The sequence below is a fragment of the Mesoplodon mirus genome, assembly GCF_964341445.2.
Source record: "Mesoplodon mirus genome assembly, chromosome: 5".
Taxonomy (NCBI): domain Eukaryota; kingdom Metazoa; phylum Chordata; class Mammalia; order Artiodactyla; family Ziphiidae; genus Mesoplodon; species Mesoplodon mirus.
The window spans coordinates 178,239,268-178,256,970 of NC_138980.1; the positions used below are offsets into that span (position 1 = coordinate 178,239,268).

At 43.9% G+C, this 17,703-nt stretch overlaps 2 protein-coding genes across 4 annotated transcripts in view; one reads left to right on the forward strand and one right to left on the reverse strand.

Moving 5' to 3' along the window:
• The window catches only part of MTRR (5-methyltetrahydrofolate-homocysteine methyltransferase reductase), a 30,773-nt gene extending 30,431 nt beyond the window's left edge, over nucleotides 1-342 (reverse strand). For both annotated transcript variants that reach the window (XM_082623656.1, XM_082623657.1), the window contains exon 1: nucleotides 293-342. The gene's annotated coding sequence lies outside the window, so the exon portion shown is untranslated. The remainder of the gene's footprint in view (nucleotides 1-292) is intronic.
• A 126-nt stretch (nucleotides 343-468) lies between these two features.
• Nucleotides 469-9,260, forward strand: FASTKD3 (FAST kinase domains 3). 2 transcript variants are annotated; one of them, XM_082623658.1, is made up of 7 exons: nucleotides 469-552; nucleotides 1,435-2,902; nucleotides 3,574-3,659; nucleotides 5,893-6,067; nucleotides 7,152-7,221; nucleotides 7,558-7,672; nucleotides 8,795-9,251. In XM_082623658.1, the coding sequence occupies exons 2-7, from the start codon at nucleotides 1,468-1,470 to the stop codon at nucleotides 8,891-8,893; spliced, it is 1,980 nt and encodes a 659-aa protein (XP_082479784.1). In that variant the 5' UTR covers nucleotides 469-552; nucleotides 1,435-1,467; the 3' UTR covers nucleotides 8,894-9,251. The 2 variants fall into 2 exon arrangements, with proteins under 2 accessions (XP_082479784.1, XP_082479785.1); XM_082623659.1 differs by lacking the exon at nucleotides 7,558-7,672 and having other exon boundaries at nucleotides 8,795-9,260.
• The last annotated feature ends 8,443 nt before the right edge of the window (nucleotides 9,261-17,703 follow it).

The following is a 17,703-nucleotide window of genomic DNA, read 5'->3' on the forward strand; positions in this document are numbered from 1 at the left end:
GGCCCACAGGGACCTGCGGGACCGGCTCCGCTGTGCAAACGCCGCGGCGTCACCGGGAACCCGCTCCCAGAGGCAGCGGGGAGGCCTCAAGGCCGAGTCCCTGGCGCAGCCCGCCCTCCGCGCGCGCCGCCCTCAGCTCCGAGGGGCCGGGGTCCTGACCGACCCGCACGCGCCCAGCCCGGCTGAGGGAGGGACGCAGAAGCCGGTGCCCTCGCCGACCCCGAGCCGCCCACCCTCGGGCCCGTGCTGGGCGGGCGCCCAGATCTGGAAGCTGTGGCCCCCGTGCCCTCACCTGCGGGGGTCCGGCGGGGACGCCGGGGAAAGCGCAGGTACCGCGACCCCTGCTCCCGCGCCTGCGCACACAGTCGGCGCCCGAGACCAATAGGAAGCTCGGGAAAGGAGCTGGGCCAATCACGGCGCGCCGCACATGGGGCGGCTCCCCTCCAGGCGCAGGCGCCGAAGCGCTGGGCCCCGGCGCGGTGCGCGCGTACGGGGGCCCACGAGGCTGCTGTTCCTTCAGGGTTTGCTGGGTGCCCCGGCGCGCCGAGTCCGGTAGGTGTCCACGCCGGGTTTGGGCTCGGTTGTTCCGGCCCGGTGGGCGTGGCCCGCGGCTTCGCTAAGGCGCCCGCGCTCCCTGGCTCGCCCCTCTCTTCGGGCGCCGCTCCAGCCGGTTTGGGGGGGCTCCCGGCCCGTGGGGTCCTTTCCCTGCAGGGAGGACGCGGTCCCCGGGGCCCCCCGTCCTCCCCGTCCTGCGCACTCGTGTTCCCAGGTTCCACAGCGGGGATGTTCAGGTGTGGGCGCGCCACCCACCGTACCCGTCGTTGACCAGCGTCTTTTTTTATTCTACTGACATTTCTTTCTTCCCATCTGCCAAGCTAGACCTTCTTGTTCCTCGGTCCTGGAACAAGATCCTAACTGAGAGGAAACCCAACACCTCAAGGCCCTTTAAGCGCTTTTTTCACCCTTGCTTTGACCCATCCGAATTAATGGCCACTTTACCCGTTGCCTCTTTTGGGGAAGTTGCACCAAACGCAATTCCTTCCATCAACCAACACATAGGAGGCGTACTTAGGATCCAGACTACCTGAGTTGAAGCCTAGCTCTGCCCCTTAATAGCTGTGTAAACTGGACCACGTGACATTTTTGTACTTCAGTTTCCTCGTTTTTAAAATGACATCAAAGTAGTTAGTTCGTTGTGTTGGGAGAATTAAGTACAGCATTGCCTGGCAAATGAGAGCGATTATTACGAGATCCAGCCGCTGTTCTAAGCTCTAGGGTGCAGAGACGCTGCTCTTCTGGTACTGCTGTTTGAGTGGGAAATGTTTAGTGGGAATCATTCCTTTTGGGGTACTCATCCTTACTTCCATAAGCATTGATGTTGATTAAACTGTGTTCTAGTATATTTGACCGTGTTTTTTTATTCTCTTAACGTAGTTACAAATCAAGAGGAGTTGAGAGTCTGGTGGCATGGCTTTAATTACCTTGCGGAGGAACCTTTGTCATTTATCTGATTTTCGGATACATGGAGCTGTGGCTGGTCTGAAAACTCAACGTGTCATTTGTGTTCACAAGACAGTCAAGGAGCATCTGTGTCCATGGTTCTGGTCACTGCAACTTGAGCCTGTTAGGGTCACGTTCCATCATGCCCATTCTAAAAAGTTCCATTCAGAAAACGGAAATGACCTTCATCCAGTTGGTGAGCCAGTGTTCTCTCAAGTACACGCTTGGGACAGGTCTGAACACAGTGTTAAAAATGTGGATGAACAGATATTTTACAGGAGACTAAACAGCTTCGCTTCATCGGAAGAACTCTTACATTATATAAGCCCACTGCAGACTTTGCCTGATACTATGGCAGCAGGAGCCTTACATCGGATTTGTGAAATGGAAAGAAAAGATGATGGTCAAAGGTTGCCAAAAGAAATACTGGAGAATAGCGCCTTTCAAGCTTTGTGTAATCAGTTTGCACAGGACCCCTCAAATCTGTCAAACACGGGTTTGGTGACTGCTTTGCAGGCCCTGACCCTGTATGTGGATCCCCAAAGTCGCTTGCTGCTGAGCCTCCTTGCAGAGTGCCAGCATCGTCTCGAAATGGGTAGCCTGGACATTCACAGTCTTTGTATCCTGGGGGAATGTCTGATTAAACTGCAAGGTCCAGGTTGTTCGACACTAGACCTGATTATATATCAACTTCAAGGTGAAAATTTGGAAGAATTTACCCCCGAGGATATTGTGACCCTTTACAGAATACTGCAGGCATGTCCTGAAAAAGTTGACCAACAACAGACGTTTTTAAATAAGATAAATAACTTTTCTCTGTCAGTAGTTTCCAACCTGAGTCCTAAGTTACTGAGCCAAATGCTCACTGCCCTGGTGGTCCTTGATCAAACTCAGGCACTTCCGCTGGTTATAAAATTGGGTAAATATGTTGTGAGGCATATCCCTCGTTTCACTAATGAAGAGCTCAAAGAAGTCTTAGAGGCATTCATCTACTTTGGGCACAATGACAGATTTTTTACAGAAGCCCTGGAGCAACATGTCGCTTCACTCTCTCTCACTCTGGATCCCGAGGTTGTCAGCAAAGTCATGGAGTATTGCAGTAGAAAGCTGATTTTTTCAAAACCCATCCTCAATGCAGTGGCAGAAACTTTTGTTTGTCAGTCAGAAAAATTTTCACCTAATCAAATTGCTGAGTTAATTGAACCATTTGGAAAACTCAATTATTTGCCACCAAATGCCTCTGCTTTATTTAGGAAGCTAGAAAACATACTGTTAACTCGTTGCAATTATTTTCCACCCAAAACACTATTGAAACTTCTCCATTCATGTTCACTTATTGAATGCCATCCAGTCAACTTTATGGCCAAAATATTCAGCCCGTATTTTCTTCAGCAGCTGCAAGGTGAGTTGGTTATTACTTCTGAGAGTAGAAAACTTAGCGTTTGAACTTGTGATGTTTTCAAGTCACATATGTACCTTTTTTATTGAACAGTGCTTTGCCTTTATTTTTTCTTCCATAACGATCTAACGAAGAAATCTGAAGCTGCAGATGCTAATATAAACACAGAATTAAAGAATGCTAGAACATGGCATGGAGAGAGAAAACAGTTTCGGGTAAACAGACTCTGCTGCCCTAGCTGAGAAACTGAGTCTTCTTGCAGGGATCTGGTGATGGCTGTGGCAGTGTCACAGTTACATGTTAGTGTCTTTGATGAGAACAACTGTATCACTCCTTTTTTTTGAGAAGATGTTCATCTTAATTCAAAGCCACCCAAATATGCCGGAATCTAGATCTCCGTAGGTAAAGGAAATTCCCACAAATTCTACTAACATACATTTGTCACTTTTAATTATATTCTCTAGTTAGGAGCATGCGTTCTTGGAAGCCAAAATGAGATTTCATTGAGATGGGAGGCAAGAAGGTATAATTAATTCTAACAAGTTCTTTTCCTAGTGTCATTTAAAAGTACCTTACTGGAGTGAATTAATTAATGTGCATTCTGGATATTCTTTTCTCTTATTACACACACCAAAGTTCAAGCTTAACTATGACTGGGATGCTTTTTATTTCAGGTGAAGAGTCCTATTTGGACAGACTGAGCCTAGCACAACTGACCCAACTTTTCTTAACCGCGATTCTAGAATGCCCGTTCTATAAGGTAAAAGCATGAGCTGCATTGCTTTATTTCCCTACAGGGATGGTATTCTTTTGCCTCCGTCTTCCTCTCCAACACCTCCCCTGCTCCCGAATCTTTTAAGTTCCTTCTGTTTTGAGCTGTCTCAGTAACCTCATTAGAAAGCAGAATTTTCATTCACTTGGAGTAGTTGCCACCAGATAGCCTTTTCTCTAATAAATTGACCCTATTCCTGTGTTCTTGTCCTTGAAAGAACCACTTCCTACGGTGTAAGATTCTTAGAAGGTTTTATCAAGTATGGCAGCCTTATGAGTCTTAGTGCTCCTAGACTTACTTCAGGGATTTTAAAGGGTTTTAGCATTCCCCATGACTGTTGGATATAGAAGTGTGAATTTATGCACTGAACAAATCCTGAACCATTCCTGAGTATGTTCTTAAACCAAGCAGAAGTTTCACTCTTACGTGATAGAATTCAGTTTACATGGAGTTCGAGCTTTGTATAAAGCTTTCTAAGGATCCATTCTCCTAACTTAATCAGGCACGTTGTTTAAGATCAGAAATGGTACCTCCAGACCTGCTCATTCCTGCCTGGTTCTCCATGCTTGACTGAACCATGTTTATGAGTAGCTCATAAACACCATCTAGTTTCTCTCTTTTCATGGAATGGGACTATTCACACTACAGTTTGCTTTTATTCCCAGTATATCATGGACATTCTTCAGGGGTCATAGGTAAAGATCAAATGTATACTTTTAAGGAATGGTCTGATATTTCACGGTATTTATTCTGCTGTCCCACCATTGATGGATTTTCAGGCTTTTTCCAACGTTTGTCTTGATCAGCCATGCTGTCATAAACATACTTACATATCCTGTCATACTGGAACCTTTTTGTTGTTTTAATCTAAAGACTAGATTCCTGAATGTGGGATTACTGGATTAATTTTCAATAGAGACTGACAGATTTTTTTTTCCCGTATAGTTGTAGATGTCATATTTCACCAGCAGTGAATGAAGGTGACCACGTCTCCCCATTTGTGTTGCAGTGTGTTCTTAGTCCCTTTAATTTTGTCATTTGACTCAGTGAAATGTCATGTCACATACTTCAGTTGCACTTTAATGAGCGATAATGAAGTTGAGCATATTTTCAAATGTTTACTGGTCATTTACATTTGTTATGAATTGCCTTGTTACACCTTAATTCCTATTTGTATAGAGTTGTTTGTCTTTCTCTTTTGTATTTGTTTTTTGTCCTAGAAAACATTGTAAAACATATTAACTGTTAAGTACGTTGTACATATTTCTTCCTGGTTTGTGGTTTTAAATGTTTTTAGTTTTAATTTAATATTGTTTATGATGCCTTTTTGCTATACAGAAATTTTTAAGTTTTCTGTAGTCAAATTATTCATTTTTTATGGCTGCTGGGTTTCCTATATTGTTTTTTTTTTTTTTTTTTTTTTTTTTTTTTTTTTTTTTTTTTTTTTTTTTTGCTGTACGCGGGCCTCTCACTGCTGTGGCCTCTCCCGTTGCGGAGCACAGGCTCCGGACACACAGGCTCCGCGGCCATGGCTCGCGGGCCCAGCCGCTCCGCGGCATGTGGGATCTTCCGGGATCGGGGCACGAACCCGTGTCCCCTGCATCGGCAGGCGGACTCTCAACCACTGCGCCACCAGGGAAGCCCCTCCTATATTGTTTTATGACTCCTAAAGTAATATAAATATTTTACTAAATTTTAAAAATATTATTTTCCATACTATATTTAGATCTTTAATTTACTTGAAATAGATTATAGTCTGTAATGTGTGACAGAACTCTTAGTTCTTTTCCAGATGGATAACCAATTGCTAGCACCATTATTACATAGCTGTCCTTTTCTTTCTAAATTGAAATGTCAGCTTTATCACAATTTCCGCTATTAAAAACTTCAGCTGTGTTTCCTCAAGGCCCTTAAAGCAATTCTGAGAGTTGCAAAGGTGTTTCTTGAGCTTTCTTTCTTTCTTTCTTTCTTTCTTTCTTTCTTTCGGTGACCATTGGCTACATTTAAAACACATTTAAAAGATATTTTGGACTATTGGGCTTGAACTATAACAAGAATATTTGGCATTGTCATTTTGAGAAAGGTATTTGTCCTAAGTCCTGGAGAAGCATCATGCCTATAAAGTAATATTGGATCAGACTTTTATACTCAGGCGACCTTCATTTTATTCTCTGATTTTGTATCTTATTTTTCTTTCTCGTGTTTGCACATACATTTTTAGGGTCCAAAACTTCTTCCTAAATATCAAGTGAAATCATTTCTTACTCCGTGCTCTTCCCTGGAGACCCCCATGGATTTTCAGCTTTATAAATCTGTGATGATTGGACTGATTGACCTTTTAGGAGCAAGACTGTACTTTGCTTCAAAAGTGTTAACACCCTGTTGTTACACGATAGGTAAGTAGTAGGGAGTTTTGTTGTTGTTAACAAGACCTCAGCGTGCTGTCCTCTGAGGGAACACGTGGGGCTTAGTAGCCACCAAAGGTCTGGAAACAAAATGGAGTTGGCCCTTCCCTGAAGGCAAATTGGAACAGGGGTGGGCGGTAGGGCTGAAGAGTCAGGACTCCATGTTAGCCACATAGTAGCCGAATGCCTTTGGGCATCCTTTCGGGGCATTCATTTGCTTGTTCTCATCTGCAAGATGAGAGTAAGAGGGGTAGTGACCTCAAAGACTTGTTTAAGGACAAAATGAGGTAACTCAGACTAACACCTGGGAGACAGTAAGTGCTCAGTAATTGTTAGCTGCTCTCATCCTCTTGGCCAGTGCTGTCCAGTGTAATGGCCACACATACCAGTGGCTACTTGAGTTTAAATTAATTCCAATTTTGAAAATTCACAGTTCAGGTCCCCGGTCACACTAGCTGCACTTGAAGCGCTCAGTAACAGGTACAAGCGTTGGCGTCATCACGGACGGCGCTGACTACAAAATCCTTCTCCTTTCAAATTAGTGAGTAAAGGACAGTGAGCTCAGGGAGGACAGTGCTTCCAGGCTTCAAGTGATCACATCTCACTCCCCTCCTTTATGGGCTCCTTTGACGAGGACGGAAGGGGGAGCCTGCCGGTGCCCAGGGCCCACGTGTTAGGCTGCCGGCTGCTTCCCCTTCCCTGGGCACTGGAGCTCCAAGGAGGCAAGGTGCCAGTTGCACAGGTGTCTGACTTTACTCAAAGGATTTCCTTCACTATTCCCACCAGTTGTTATAAGGAGAGTAAAAGTGTGTGTGATTCACATCGTGCCCCAGATACCTCGAGGGCCCCCTCCTTGTTTTAGTGCAGTGGAGGCCCTCTTAGTTTAAAGCTGACTTGGTTGGGCAAAGCTCTGATTAAATTAAAATTCTCACCGTTGTCTGGTGTGGTCATTACTTTGCAGCCTTCTGCCCAGTTGATAAATGCAGTATGGAAGAAATCAAAACAACAAGGAGAAAAGGAAGCTAGTGTTTGTGAGGGTATCACACGAAGAATTTTTCCTTTCTTCTCTTACCAGATGTTGAAATTAAATTAGATGAAGACGGATTTGTATTACCATTTACAGTTGATGAAGATATACATAAAAGGTAAAGAAAACTGTTGTGGTTTATATGTTATAAGACTTGTTGAGGTTAATACACAGGGATTGTTTTCTTAAGAAAGTGAAAAAAGTAGACATGGTTCTGAAAATTAAAACACTATGGCATACCAGTTTTGGAAATTGCGTGTAATATCTGTGAACCTTAATTTAATTAAGTTGAGTGCTCTTTCAACAGATTAATGGATAACAGTCATGATTCATTTGAAAATAGTATTGGCACAAAGGAATAGCCAAATCCCAAATAAACTCTGGCAGCTAAAACCATATAAATACTTCGGATTGTTTTAAAAATTAAGTTTCCCTCTCCTCTTTGGTTTTTTAGGGTAGCACTGTGCATTGATGGTCCAAAAAGATTTTGTCTGAATAGCAAACACTTACTGGGAAAGGAAGCTACTAAACAAAGACATCTGTGCTTACTTGGTTATCAAGTTGTCCAGGTATGGTTTTGCCTTTTTTTTTTTTTTTTCCCAAAAGCCATTTCTAGTTCAGATTTGCTTTTTCCAGGATACTAAATAGTATGCCAGCCCAGTGGACCAAGACTCTTAAGTCTGGTTTAAATGCCAGCTTTGTTCATTAGGCTTAAGTCTCTTGATTTGTAATTTGAAATCACAGTTTTCAAATTTTCTCTTTTCCAAAAGTGAGACATACCTAAATTCTGTATAAGCTGTGCTTTACTTTGCTTTTAGAATTACTAAATTATTGGAATATCTGTTTTGTTTTAATTTCCCTTTGATTTAATGACTAAAATGGACAAGATGACCCATTAAAAGCAGGATCTTCTTCAGTTTTTAATGTTTAAGACTCTTATTTGTGTTTACATCGTAGATCACTTAGCAAGGTCTTAGGTGACGAGTCGCGATGAATGTCCATGGAGCTTTCCATTCTCTAAGCTGTCTACCAATCTGCTCTCTGCTTTCCTGTCTGGTTACTTTTTTCCTTTCCGTCTTGTACATACCCAGATTAATTTTCCTAAAGTGAATTGTGCCAGTGTGTGCCTAGAAACCTTCATTGTTTCTTTATTGCTTATGCAATAAAGACTACATCTACATCTCAACATTCTAGACCCTTTGAGGTCTGCCCGCAGCCAGGCCCTCTGCTCCCAGCTCAGTGGTCTCTTCTGTCTGGCCTTTCTCCCTTGCCGATGTGAGTCAGGTGGTCCTCACCTCTCTGAGTGTCTAAATTCTGGCTGTTCATCAACTCCCAGCTCAGGTTGACCTTTCACCCTAATCTAAAGTGTCGACTCCCTCTCAGCACTAGAGCACCAATTTTTTTTGCATGTTCTGCTTAGTATTACTGCCTACTTTTTGTATATTTTAAGTTACCACCTAACTTGTAAGTTCCTTGAGGGCAGGGATCATGTGTGATTCTTATTTAGACGTTCCACCTATTGTTGAGCCTCGGCTACCTGGCAGCACCGTTACAGGCACCGCTGGGACCTCTTCCTGCTGGGAGCCTCCTCGCTGCTGTGGGGAGGGTGTGACAGGCGGACAGGGTAACCAAACCCAAGGTAATTTCAGATCATAAAGGATGAGGATGGATTTATTTTCCTCTCTTTACAGATTCCCTATTACGAGATTGAGATGCTAAAATCAAGACTTGAATTAGTGGAATATTTACAAAGAAAACTATTTTCTCAAAACTCTGGTGGTCACTGGTAACAAGAATGAATACTGACTTCAGAACTCAAATAGTGAAAGAACCTGCAAATTAGCCGTTTATTTATGGACTGTGGTGATCTGAAAGGGGTCTCTAGTTTCCTTATACCATGTATACACTTATCAGTAGCAAATTTAAAATTAATTTTAACCTTCGTTTAATACTGGTATCAGATACTTTTATACATCAAACAGAATTGATCAAGTACAATAAAGGAATTTAATGAGTAAGCGTCATAATTTTAAGTCTTGTGTCTTGTGACAGTTATTGCTAACTGAAAATATATTCTTGAGAGACCCTTGTTTCCTCTTCTAACAAATATAAGGAAGAAATTTTATCTCCCAGTTTTTTCTTTTGTATTTTATTAGAGGAAGTAATATATGGTAAGGAAAAGGAGTAATGAAAAATAGACTAGTACTTTGGATGTAAACATATATATTGTAGACTTATGCAAAAATAACCCTTTAGTTAATAATATTTTGTATCGGTATAGGAGCCATATATATATGGCTCCTATACCGATACAAAGTATTATATATATATACACATACACATATATATTATAATTTTTTAAATAAAGGAATAAAGATGTAAAACAACTTAAGTAGGGTTTTGGGGGGGTGTTTGGAGGGAGAAACTTCTAAATTTTAAATTAAGCATGGATTAAAATTCTTTAGTTCATTGCAGATGCTTCATTGTCCCATTACGGTCAAGTTAAAGTTTCAGGATAAAAGGGTTCTGCACCCAACTACAGTGTACGCGTTGGCCAAGGGGGCGGGGTGTGGGTGTCCCACACAGCGCTCAGCAGTGCTCCAACACCAGCTGGGGGCCCGCAATTCAACTCCATTCTGACACCATCTACCTGGAGGCAGCACCAGCTCCCACAGGTTGAGGGCTCAGTCCCACAGGACTGCCCGCTTCCCACCACTCCCCTTTCAGATGCCAGTCACAGGTCCAGGTTGTCACATGACCTGTGCTTCTGACCAACTGGCTATAGATTGGGGGGTCCAATGACCCCCTCCTTGGGCTCCGTCAATTGTTAGAGCAGCTCATGGAACTCAGAGAAACATTTTACTTACCAGATTACTAGTTTATTACAAAAGGATATAACTCAGGAAAGCCAGATGAAAGACACTCTTAGGGGCAGGTATGGGGAAGGGTGTGGGGTTTCCTTGCCCTCTCCAGGCAGCACTCTCCCCTAAACTCCACCTGTTCACCAACGTGGAAGCTCTGAATCTGGTCCTTTTGGGTTTTTATGGAGACTTGATTACATAGACTTAAATAGCCACACAAAGAGGTAAGAGCAGTCTGTTATAAATGCTATGAAAAAAACAGTATAGCCTAAAACCTTCTTCCTCCGCCTTTTCCATTTATCTAAATCCTTCTCCATCGGGACCTTTGTTCCTGGTTGCCCTAACTGGAATGAGATGCTCCTTCTTCTGCACCTTTAGTTACATCCTCTCCTGAGCCTTTGTCTCATTTAGCTCTCCCTTACCCTCTTCATTCATTCATTCATTAAACATTTATTAAAGAGCTGTGATCATGCTGGGCACCCACTGACTGTTAGAGCTGCAGAGGGAAGCAGAAAAGAGCTCCTGCCCGGAGGGGCTATGGGTGATTATAGTGATGAGCCAGCTGGCAGTCCCGATGCGTGAGCAGGACCCTGGAAGGCAGAAGATGTCAGGCCTGCCTGGGGTGCGGGAGGAGGCTTCTTGGAGTGATCTGTGAGCTGAATTCAAAGAAAGGGAGGCAGGTCTCTGGTGGGAGAGCATTTCGCCATGGCCAGAGCACCCAGCACAAAGCAGACGGTCGCCATGGAGAGTGAGGCCAGAACTGACTGGCACTGTTTGTTTTAAAGCAAATTTTAATCCTGAAAATGTGCATGGATATGCTATGAAAATAGTTTAGGCTAATAAACAGATACGAGACTGCTGATTTCACCAGTTGGAGTAGATTTGGCAAGTTCCGTAAGATTATAAAGCCATATGTCCTTATAAACTGAATCCTCAGGCCACTAATATTTTAATGTCTACCTATGTAAGTAAATATGATGTGAATTTTCTTGTTGAAATTACATATACAGTATGATAACTCCTGGTACCATATATTAATAATGTTTTTAAATAAGACATACTCTTGCTGTTGTTTTTTAAAAGTAAAAGCAAAGCAAGGGAAAAAAAGCAAAGAGAGAAAAAGAGGTGAAAAAAGTTTAACTTGCGAGCATAACCCCTGAAGCAACAGGGATCATCTTCAGACCAGCCGCGAGAGGGCAGCAAAGGTTAGGACATTTATTGGGCTTCAGCAGTGGAACCGAGATGATCCCTGCTCCCAGGAGGAGAGAGTGTATCCTGCGCGCGTGTTGGCGGGGGGAAGGGTGGGGGGCGGCAGGCTGGAGCTGTGGAATGGTGCGGTGACAGTTCTGCCTGAACAAAACAGGCAATTTTCCATACCTTGACCTAAAGAAGGAATGCTGTTTGGCTGAACCAAGCCTAGACAGGGAGGGTAGATGGTATCTTGGGATGAAGAGATGCTGGTTGGTTCTTTGACCAGGATTCTACCTGCCGACTCTGTACACCTGGGTGCATTTGGAGACTTGGTAAATATTCATTAGGTAGAAGAAAGAATAGGAAGGAGCAGAACTGAGCCTATTTGATAGAATTCTGGGGGGTAAAAAGTCAGTTCCCTCTAAAAAAGCTGGACCCTTCCCTGAATTTGTACACAAATTCAGGGAGGGGGTCTTGGCTCCATGGTGGTGAATAAGCCTCCAAAAGCTGAGATTTCCCCAAACTGGAAGCATATCCAGACCTACCTGGAGTCTAAATACATAGTGTAGGATTGTTACCAAACCAAACTCGGGTCCGCCCACCCACGTGCAGCAAAGCCAATCTCCTGACACGGGGCTGTGGTGAAGGAAAGTGCAGCATCTATGGCAGGCACCAGGCAAGGAGTCCAGGCAGCTGGTGCTCAGAAAGCCTGAACCCCCCGATGGGCGTCAGCAAAGCATTTTTAAAGGCCAAGTGAGGGAGGGGGCGTCCCAGGGTGTGTGATCAGCTAGTGCACAATTCTCTGATTGGTTGATGGTGAGGTAACAGGGTGGTGTCGCAGGGGTTAACGGTTGTCAGTCCTTAGGCTCTGGGGGCTACGTGCTTATGGTCATCAGGTAGTTAATTTCTTCCATTTAGTGGTGGTTTTAGCATCTGTAAAACAACTCAGGAAATGTGCATCAGGTACCATTGTCTATTATCTGGGTACTTCAGAGAGGAACTACAGCAGAGGACATGGGAGAGGGGACTGTCCCTGAAAGGCCCCTTAGGGTCCTGCTCTGTTTCAGGATCATGAAATAAGTCGTTCCTTGTCAGCTGTGTGGCCAGTACCTGGAAAACAGTAAGTGCTCAGCGAGCCATGAGGGCTCTTGTTGTCATTGGTACAAGAGTTACGTTGCAGTCAAACTTCACTGTTACAGCTCCTGGAGCGGGAGCCCATCAGGGATGCTCTATAAGGAGGAGCACCGTTGCCGTGATGGTTAAGACTCCTGGGGCAGCAGCTTGAACCCGTGGCCACTCCTTTTGCTAATTAGCATCACAGACACCCTGCTGAGAAACCTCATTCTGTAAAACCTTTGCTGTAATAAGAATGGAACACGCCTCTATTGCCTGCAGGATCTTAGCCTCGTGGGTCATTCTGGTGCAGAGAAGCAGCCTTGATTTCCAAGACGATGCGGAGCTTCAGATAGAGGGTTTGGGACACAAACCCCCTTACCTTTTTCTTATCTCTGAGCATCCCGGTCGTCTTCTCAGGCCAGGCCTCATGTTAGTTCTCTTAGACACAAGCTTGCTCTCTGCATCTTCAGCCCAGCTTTGTTCAATTTCACCCACATCCTCTACTCATCCTGTCATCCCTCTGCCTGGTTCCTCTGGTGTGCCGGCTCCCTTGCCTGTGTAGTCAATAAGCCTTACCTTTTGTTGGTGTTCTTTGGCTTTTGGCTCCATCATAAGAAATTTTGCCTTAATATACTTGAAATCCCATCTCAGAAAAAAACTGAACATCTCTGTCCCCATCTCCTCCCACAGTCTCTGGTATATAGGGCACACTATTTGTGTCTTGAACTGATATTCTGGGTTCTAATGTTTGCAATAAACAATATCTCAGTAATTCTACTGTAAATTTTATTATGGAAAACACTGAACACATAAGTGAGAAAGAATAGTATAATGAATTCACATGAGTCCCTTTATTCAGCATGACAAAATACCCAAATTTTCCAATTCTGTTTCATCTATTTACTCCCATATTCTTTTTTTTTCTTTTCCTTTTTTATTGGAATGTTTCTTTAAAAATCCAAGCTATCATATACTTTTATCCTAAATACTTCAGTATGAATCCATGGCCAATAAACTTTTTTCTTTTTTGTTTAACTATTCTGCCATTATTACAATGAACAAAACTAATAATTATTACCTGTGATCATTTAATACCTGGTCTATATTCCAGGTTTTCTATACTGTCTCAGGAATATTTTTTTAATTTTTTTAATTGAAGTATTGTTGATTTACAATGTTGTGTTAATTTCTGCAGTACAGCCAAGTGACTCAGTTATACATATATATACATTCTTTTTTTATATTCTTTTCCATTATGGTTTATCCCAGGATATTGAATATAGTTCCCTATGCTATACAGTAGGACCTTGTTGTTTATCCATTCTATATGTAATTGTTTGCATCTACTAACCCAGACTCCCCCTTGGCAACCACAAGTCTGTTCTCTATGTCTGTGAGTCTGTTCCTGTTTCGTAGATGGATTCATTTGTGCAATATTTTAGATTCCACATATGTGGTATCATATGGTATTTGTCTTTCTCTTAGAAATATTTTTTAACTGTTGATTTGTTTGAAGCAGGATCTGAACAAAGGCCACATACTACTTTTAGATGTTATATCCCTAAGTCTTAAGTTTCACGTCTGTAACTGCCCCCTTCCCTCACCTGGTTTCCATGTTATTAATTTATTGGAGAAGTTAGATCAATTGCCTTGTAAAATATCCCACAGTATTGATTTGACATTTTCTAACTGGTTCCTTTGCTATATTTCCTGTTAAACTAAAAGTTACATCCAGAGGCTTGCTTAGATTCAGCTTAATGTTTTCAGCAAGGATGCTTCAGAGGAGATTCTGTGTATTTGTTTTACATCATACCGTAACGTCTCGTTACCCTCTTAGTGATACTCATTAAGGTTGATAGTGGGTTCCTGGATCAGCACCAGCCTGATCCATCCACCATATCGTCCCCATCAACCTGTCACCTAACGGCTTCAGCGTCTGTTGATGACGGTTGCCTAGATTCATTATTCCAACAGGTGTTTAAAAAAAAAAAAGATTTCCTAACGCTATCATTCCTTTACTTTTATTATTTTTATTATCCTTTTATTTTATTCCTTTACTTGTATTCATCTATAAAGAAGAAATTTCTCCCATCAACTATTTTTGAACTCTAAAATAAGGCTTATACACAAACTTATGGTTACCCAGGGGAAAAGGCAGGGGAGGGATAAATTGGGAGATTGGGATTGACACACGCACACTGCTATATGTAGAATAGATAACTAATAAGGACCTACTGTATAGCACAGGGAACTCTACTCAATACTCTGTAATGGCCTACATGGGAAAAGAATCTTAAAAAGAGTGGGTATATGTATATATATAACTGATTCACTTTGCTGTACAGCAGAAACTAACACATCTTAACTATACTCCAATGAAAATAAAATAAGGTTTACACAGAAAAAAAAAACGAGATAAATGTGTCTTTCCTTGTATCAAGGTTTAGAATACAGAGGTGGTTATCTGGTCAATATTTTATTTGTCTGTTTGTTTGTTTAGGATATTTATGAATTCATGACATTTTATATACTTGATGTGCTTCAGTCCATTACAGTCATCTTTTGGATTCATAACTTGTCCTGTTTTAGACCGGTGGGATACCCTTTAGGATGGCCTCTTTGTCCTTTTGACTTTGACACATTCGATTTTGAAAATTTCTTGGCAGAAGAGGATGTCCCAGGCTCACTTACCATCTCCTGTCTCAGCCCTGGGGACCACCCTCTGTAAGGAGCACTGGTTCTGGCAGGTGGTCTTGCTCACTGCTAGAGCCATCGGTATTGGGGGTTTTTCATTTGGGGCATCTATAAAATCACATTCATTTTGATTTCAAAATCGACAAGGTGAACAAGCCAAAATTAAATTTGCACTTATATGTCTTGATTCGTAAGTTTGATGCTTAATATGACTCCAAGGGACTCCATCAAGTGAGTGACCCAGCCTACAGGAAAAACCTGATGACAAACATGCTTTCTAAGACTACCAGCAGTACTCACGCCTCTTTACCAGGGAGGAGGTGTCGAGTGAGGTAAAGGCGTGTTACCCCATCACGGACCACTGCCCATGCCCCAGAGCCTGTGGAGATGCTTTGCAGGACGGGCAGTGGCTCCCCTGTTGCAGGAGCCAGGGTCATGCAGTAACTCTGTCAAACAGCACTGATGGGGGATCCGGAAAAGGTGCAGCAGAAGCACCCTTTCATACCGCTGGAGTTGATAATGACCTTTAGGTTTGCTGGGTACACAGACGGGCAGTTCTCCCAGCTGGTGATGGGTATGTGTGTTTGTCCATCCACCCCTCTTAACTCTGAACCATCATAAAAGCAAAAGAGTACTTAATCCAAGGGATTTTAAGCTGTTTTTTTTTTTTTTTTTTTTTTTTTGCGGTACGCGGGCCTTTCACTGTTGTGGCCTCTCCCACTGCGGAGCACAGGCTCCGAACGCGCAGGCTTAGCGGCCATGGCCCACGGGCCCAGCCGCTCCGCGGCATGTGGGATCTTCCCGGACCGGGGCACGAACTCGAGTTCCCTGCATCGGCAGGCGGACTCTCAACCACTGCGCCACCAGCGAAGCCCTTTAAGCTGTTTTAAAGCCTGTGAATTAAAGTCCAATTATGTTGGGCCACTTAAATGAGTTTACAGTGACATTTACAAATAACATGATTGTAAAAGCTTTCAAATTTAAAATGGAGATATCAACTTTGATTTAAAATTTCTGCATTTTCAACAGAAGATTTTTTAGAAAGATGATGGCATTTTCATGTATTCATAGGTGATTTTCCCCCCTCTCTCCACCTCAGTTAACAAAGGTTTACAAGGTGGAGAGGAGGCCATCTGGACACTTTGTTCCTTGGCTGCGTCAGTGCGCTGGCTGAGAATCGCTGGCTAAAGCTTTGTGCTTTGTCCAGGCTGTGGCCCCATCTCTGAGTGGTCTGAGGGCTCCAAAGGAGAAAACCATTCCCTCAGACCAGCCCCCCTCCTGCCGCTTTCCAGATATTCCATACACCTTTCAGGAGGGGCACCCACTGCCCTGTCACCTGCATCAAGTCACTTATCCTACCTGCATCTCAGTTTTCTCATCAGCATAAACAACCAGAGGGTTCTTCTGAACTTAACAAGTCTGTGGGCTCATGAGGACTCATGATAAATATAACACACACACCGCCCAAGATGTGCTGAAACCACCGCTAATGTGACATGTGACATGCTAATGGTGCACAACATTAGCTTTCTCCTTCCCTGCCTCAGATTAACAGAAATTCTTCCTACCAGGTCTCCCCCTGCTTACATTCTGCCCAGGTGTCAAGAGAAACGGGACAAGTCCCAGCTGCAGTTTGGACTAGGCACCTCCGATGCTCCCATGAACTGCCTGAGTTTCTGCAGTGGAGGCCGCCCTCCAGTGTGTCATCCAGCGGGGAGCTGCACGCAGCCGAGGCCCCGGAGGACCTGCAGAGCAGGCTGCATGAACAGTCAGCGGTCAGCACGCCCATGTCAGCCTAAGCCAGACCAGTGCAACGTCATCACCCAGCATCAGCTGCGGGCGCCGGTGTATATCCATGAGGCTGGCATGGGATTAGGGGGGTAGACGTCCCAGACTACTGAGGTTGGCCTTTGAAACGAAGCTGATCTGTGCACCCTTCGATAGCTCAGCTGGTAGAACGGAGGACTGTAGACCTGACACATGTGAAACAAAGCTGATCTGATCTCCTGCAGAGTGAACTTGTACTCAGCGTGCCTTCTTGTACTATTAACCCACTTATTTTAAGAACAGGGTTTTCATTCTTTTATCCTTCCCTCCCCTCACGCAGAACTTTGCAAGTACAAGTCACAGACACAAGGGACTTAAACACATTAGACTCTTTGACCTTGTATTCCACTCATGTCCCCAGAATACATAATAGGATCATAGAGGAGAAATGTTTTTTTAAAAAGGAACTAAAATCTCTTGATAATTGAAACTGGCAAAGTTGGTCTTACCTATTGTTTCCTCCACCTCTGCTTCCCGCCCTGCAGCTTCTCAGCCTCACATCTGAATCCACCCCCAGGGTGGTGGCCATTCCATGGGGCTGCACCCCCCTCCGGACAGCAGCATGCCGCCTCAAGTTGATGCCTCCTCGTACCTGTCACTGTCAGTCCCAGGGCTTCTGTGGCACCGAGGAGACCCACTGGGGGCCTAGGCAGCACTGCGCAGGGGTCCTACAAAGTCAGGAGTGAACAATCCAGAAGGCAGTCTCACCCCAGGAGGACTGGGAACAAGAAATAAAAAGCGCCGTCATGTTGAACTGCAGGTGGTTCTGAGAGGCTGCTCCAGGCTCCTCAGAAAGTCTTGGGCAAGGTCGAGCTCCAGCTGCCCTCAGGGGTGACCTTGAGAATTCAGCCTTATACAGACTTCCCTGCTGCGCTCACTCCTCTGGTCCCTTCCGCCTGCTCCTTGGAATT

What these genes read in the sequence shown, in the direction of transcription:
- FASTKD3 (XM_082623658.1), top strand. Translation starts at nt 1,468, where the DNA reads ATGGCTTTAATTACCTTGCGGAGGAACCTTTGTCATTTATCTGATTTT. An exon ending in ACCCTGTTGTTACACGATAG is followed by an intron (nt 6,068 to 7,151) that starts GTAAGTAGTAGG and finishes TTCTCTTACCAG; the next exon opens with ATGTTGAAATTAAATTAGAT. An exon ending in TTGGTTATCAAGTTGTCCAG is followed by an intron (nt 7,673 to 8,794) that starts GTATGGTTTTGC and finishes CTCTCTTTACAG; the next exon opens with ATTCCCTATTACGAGATTGA.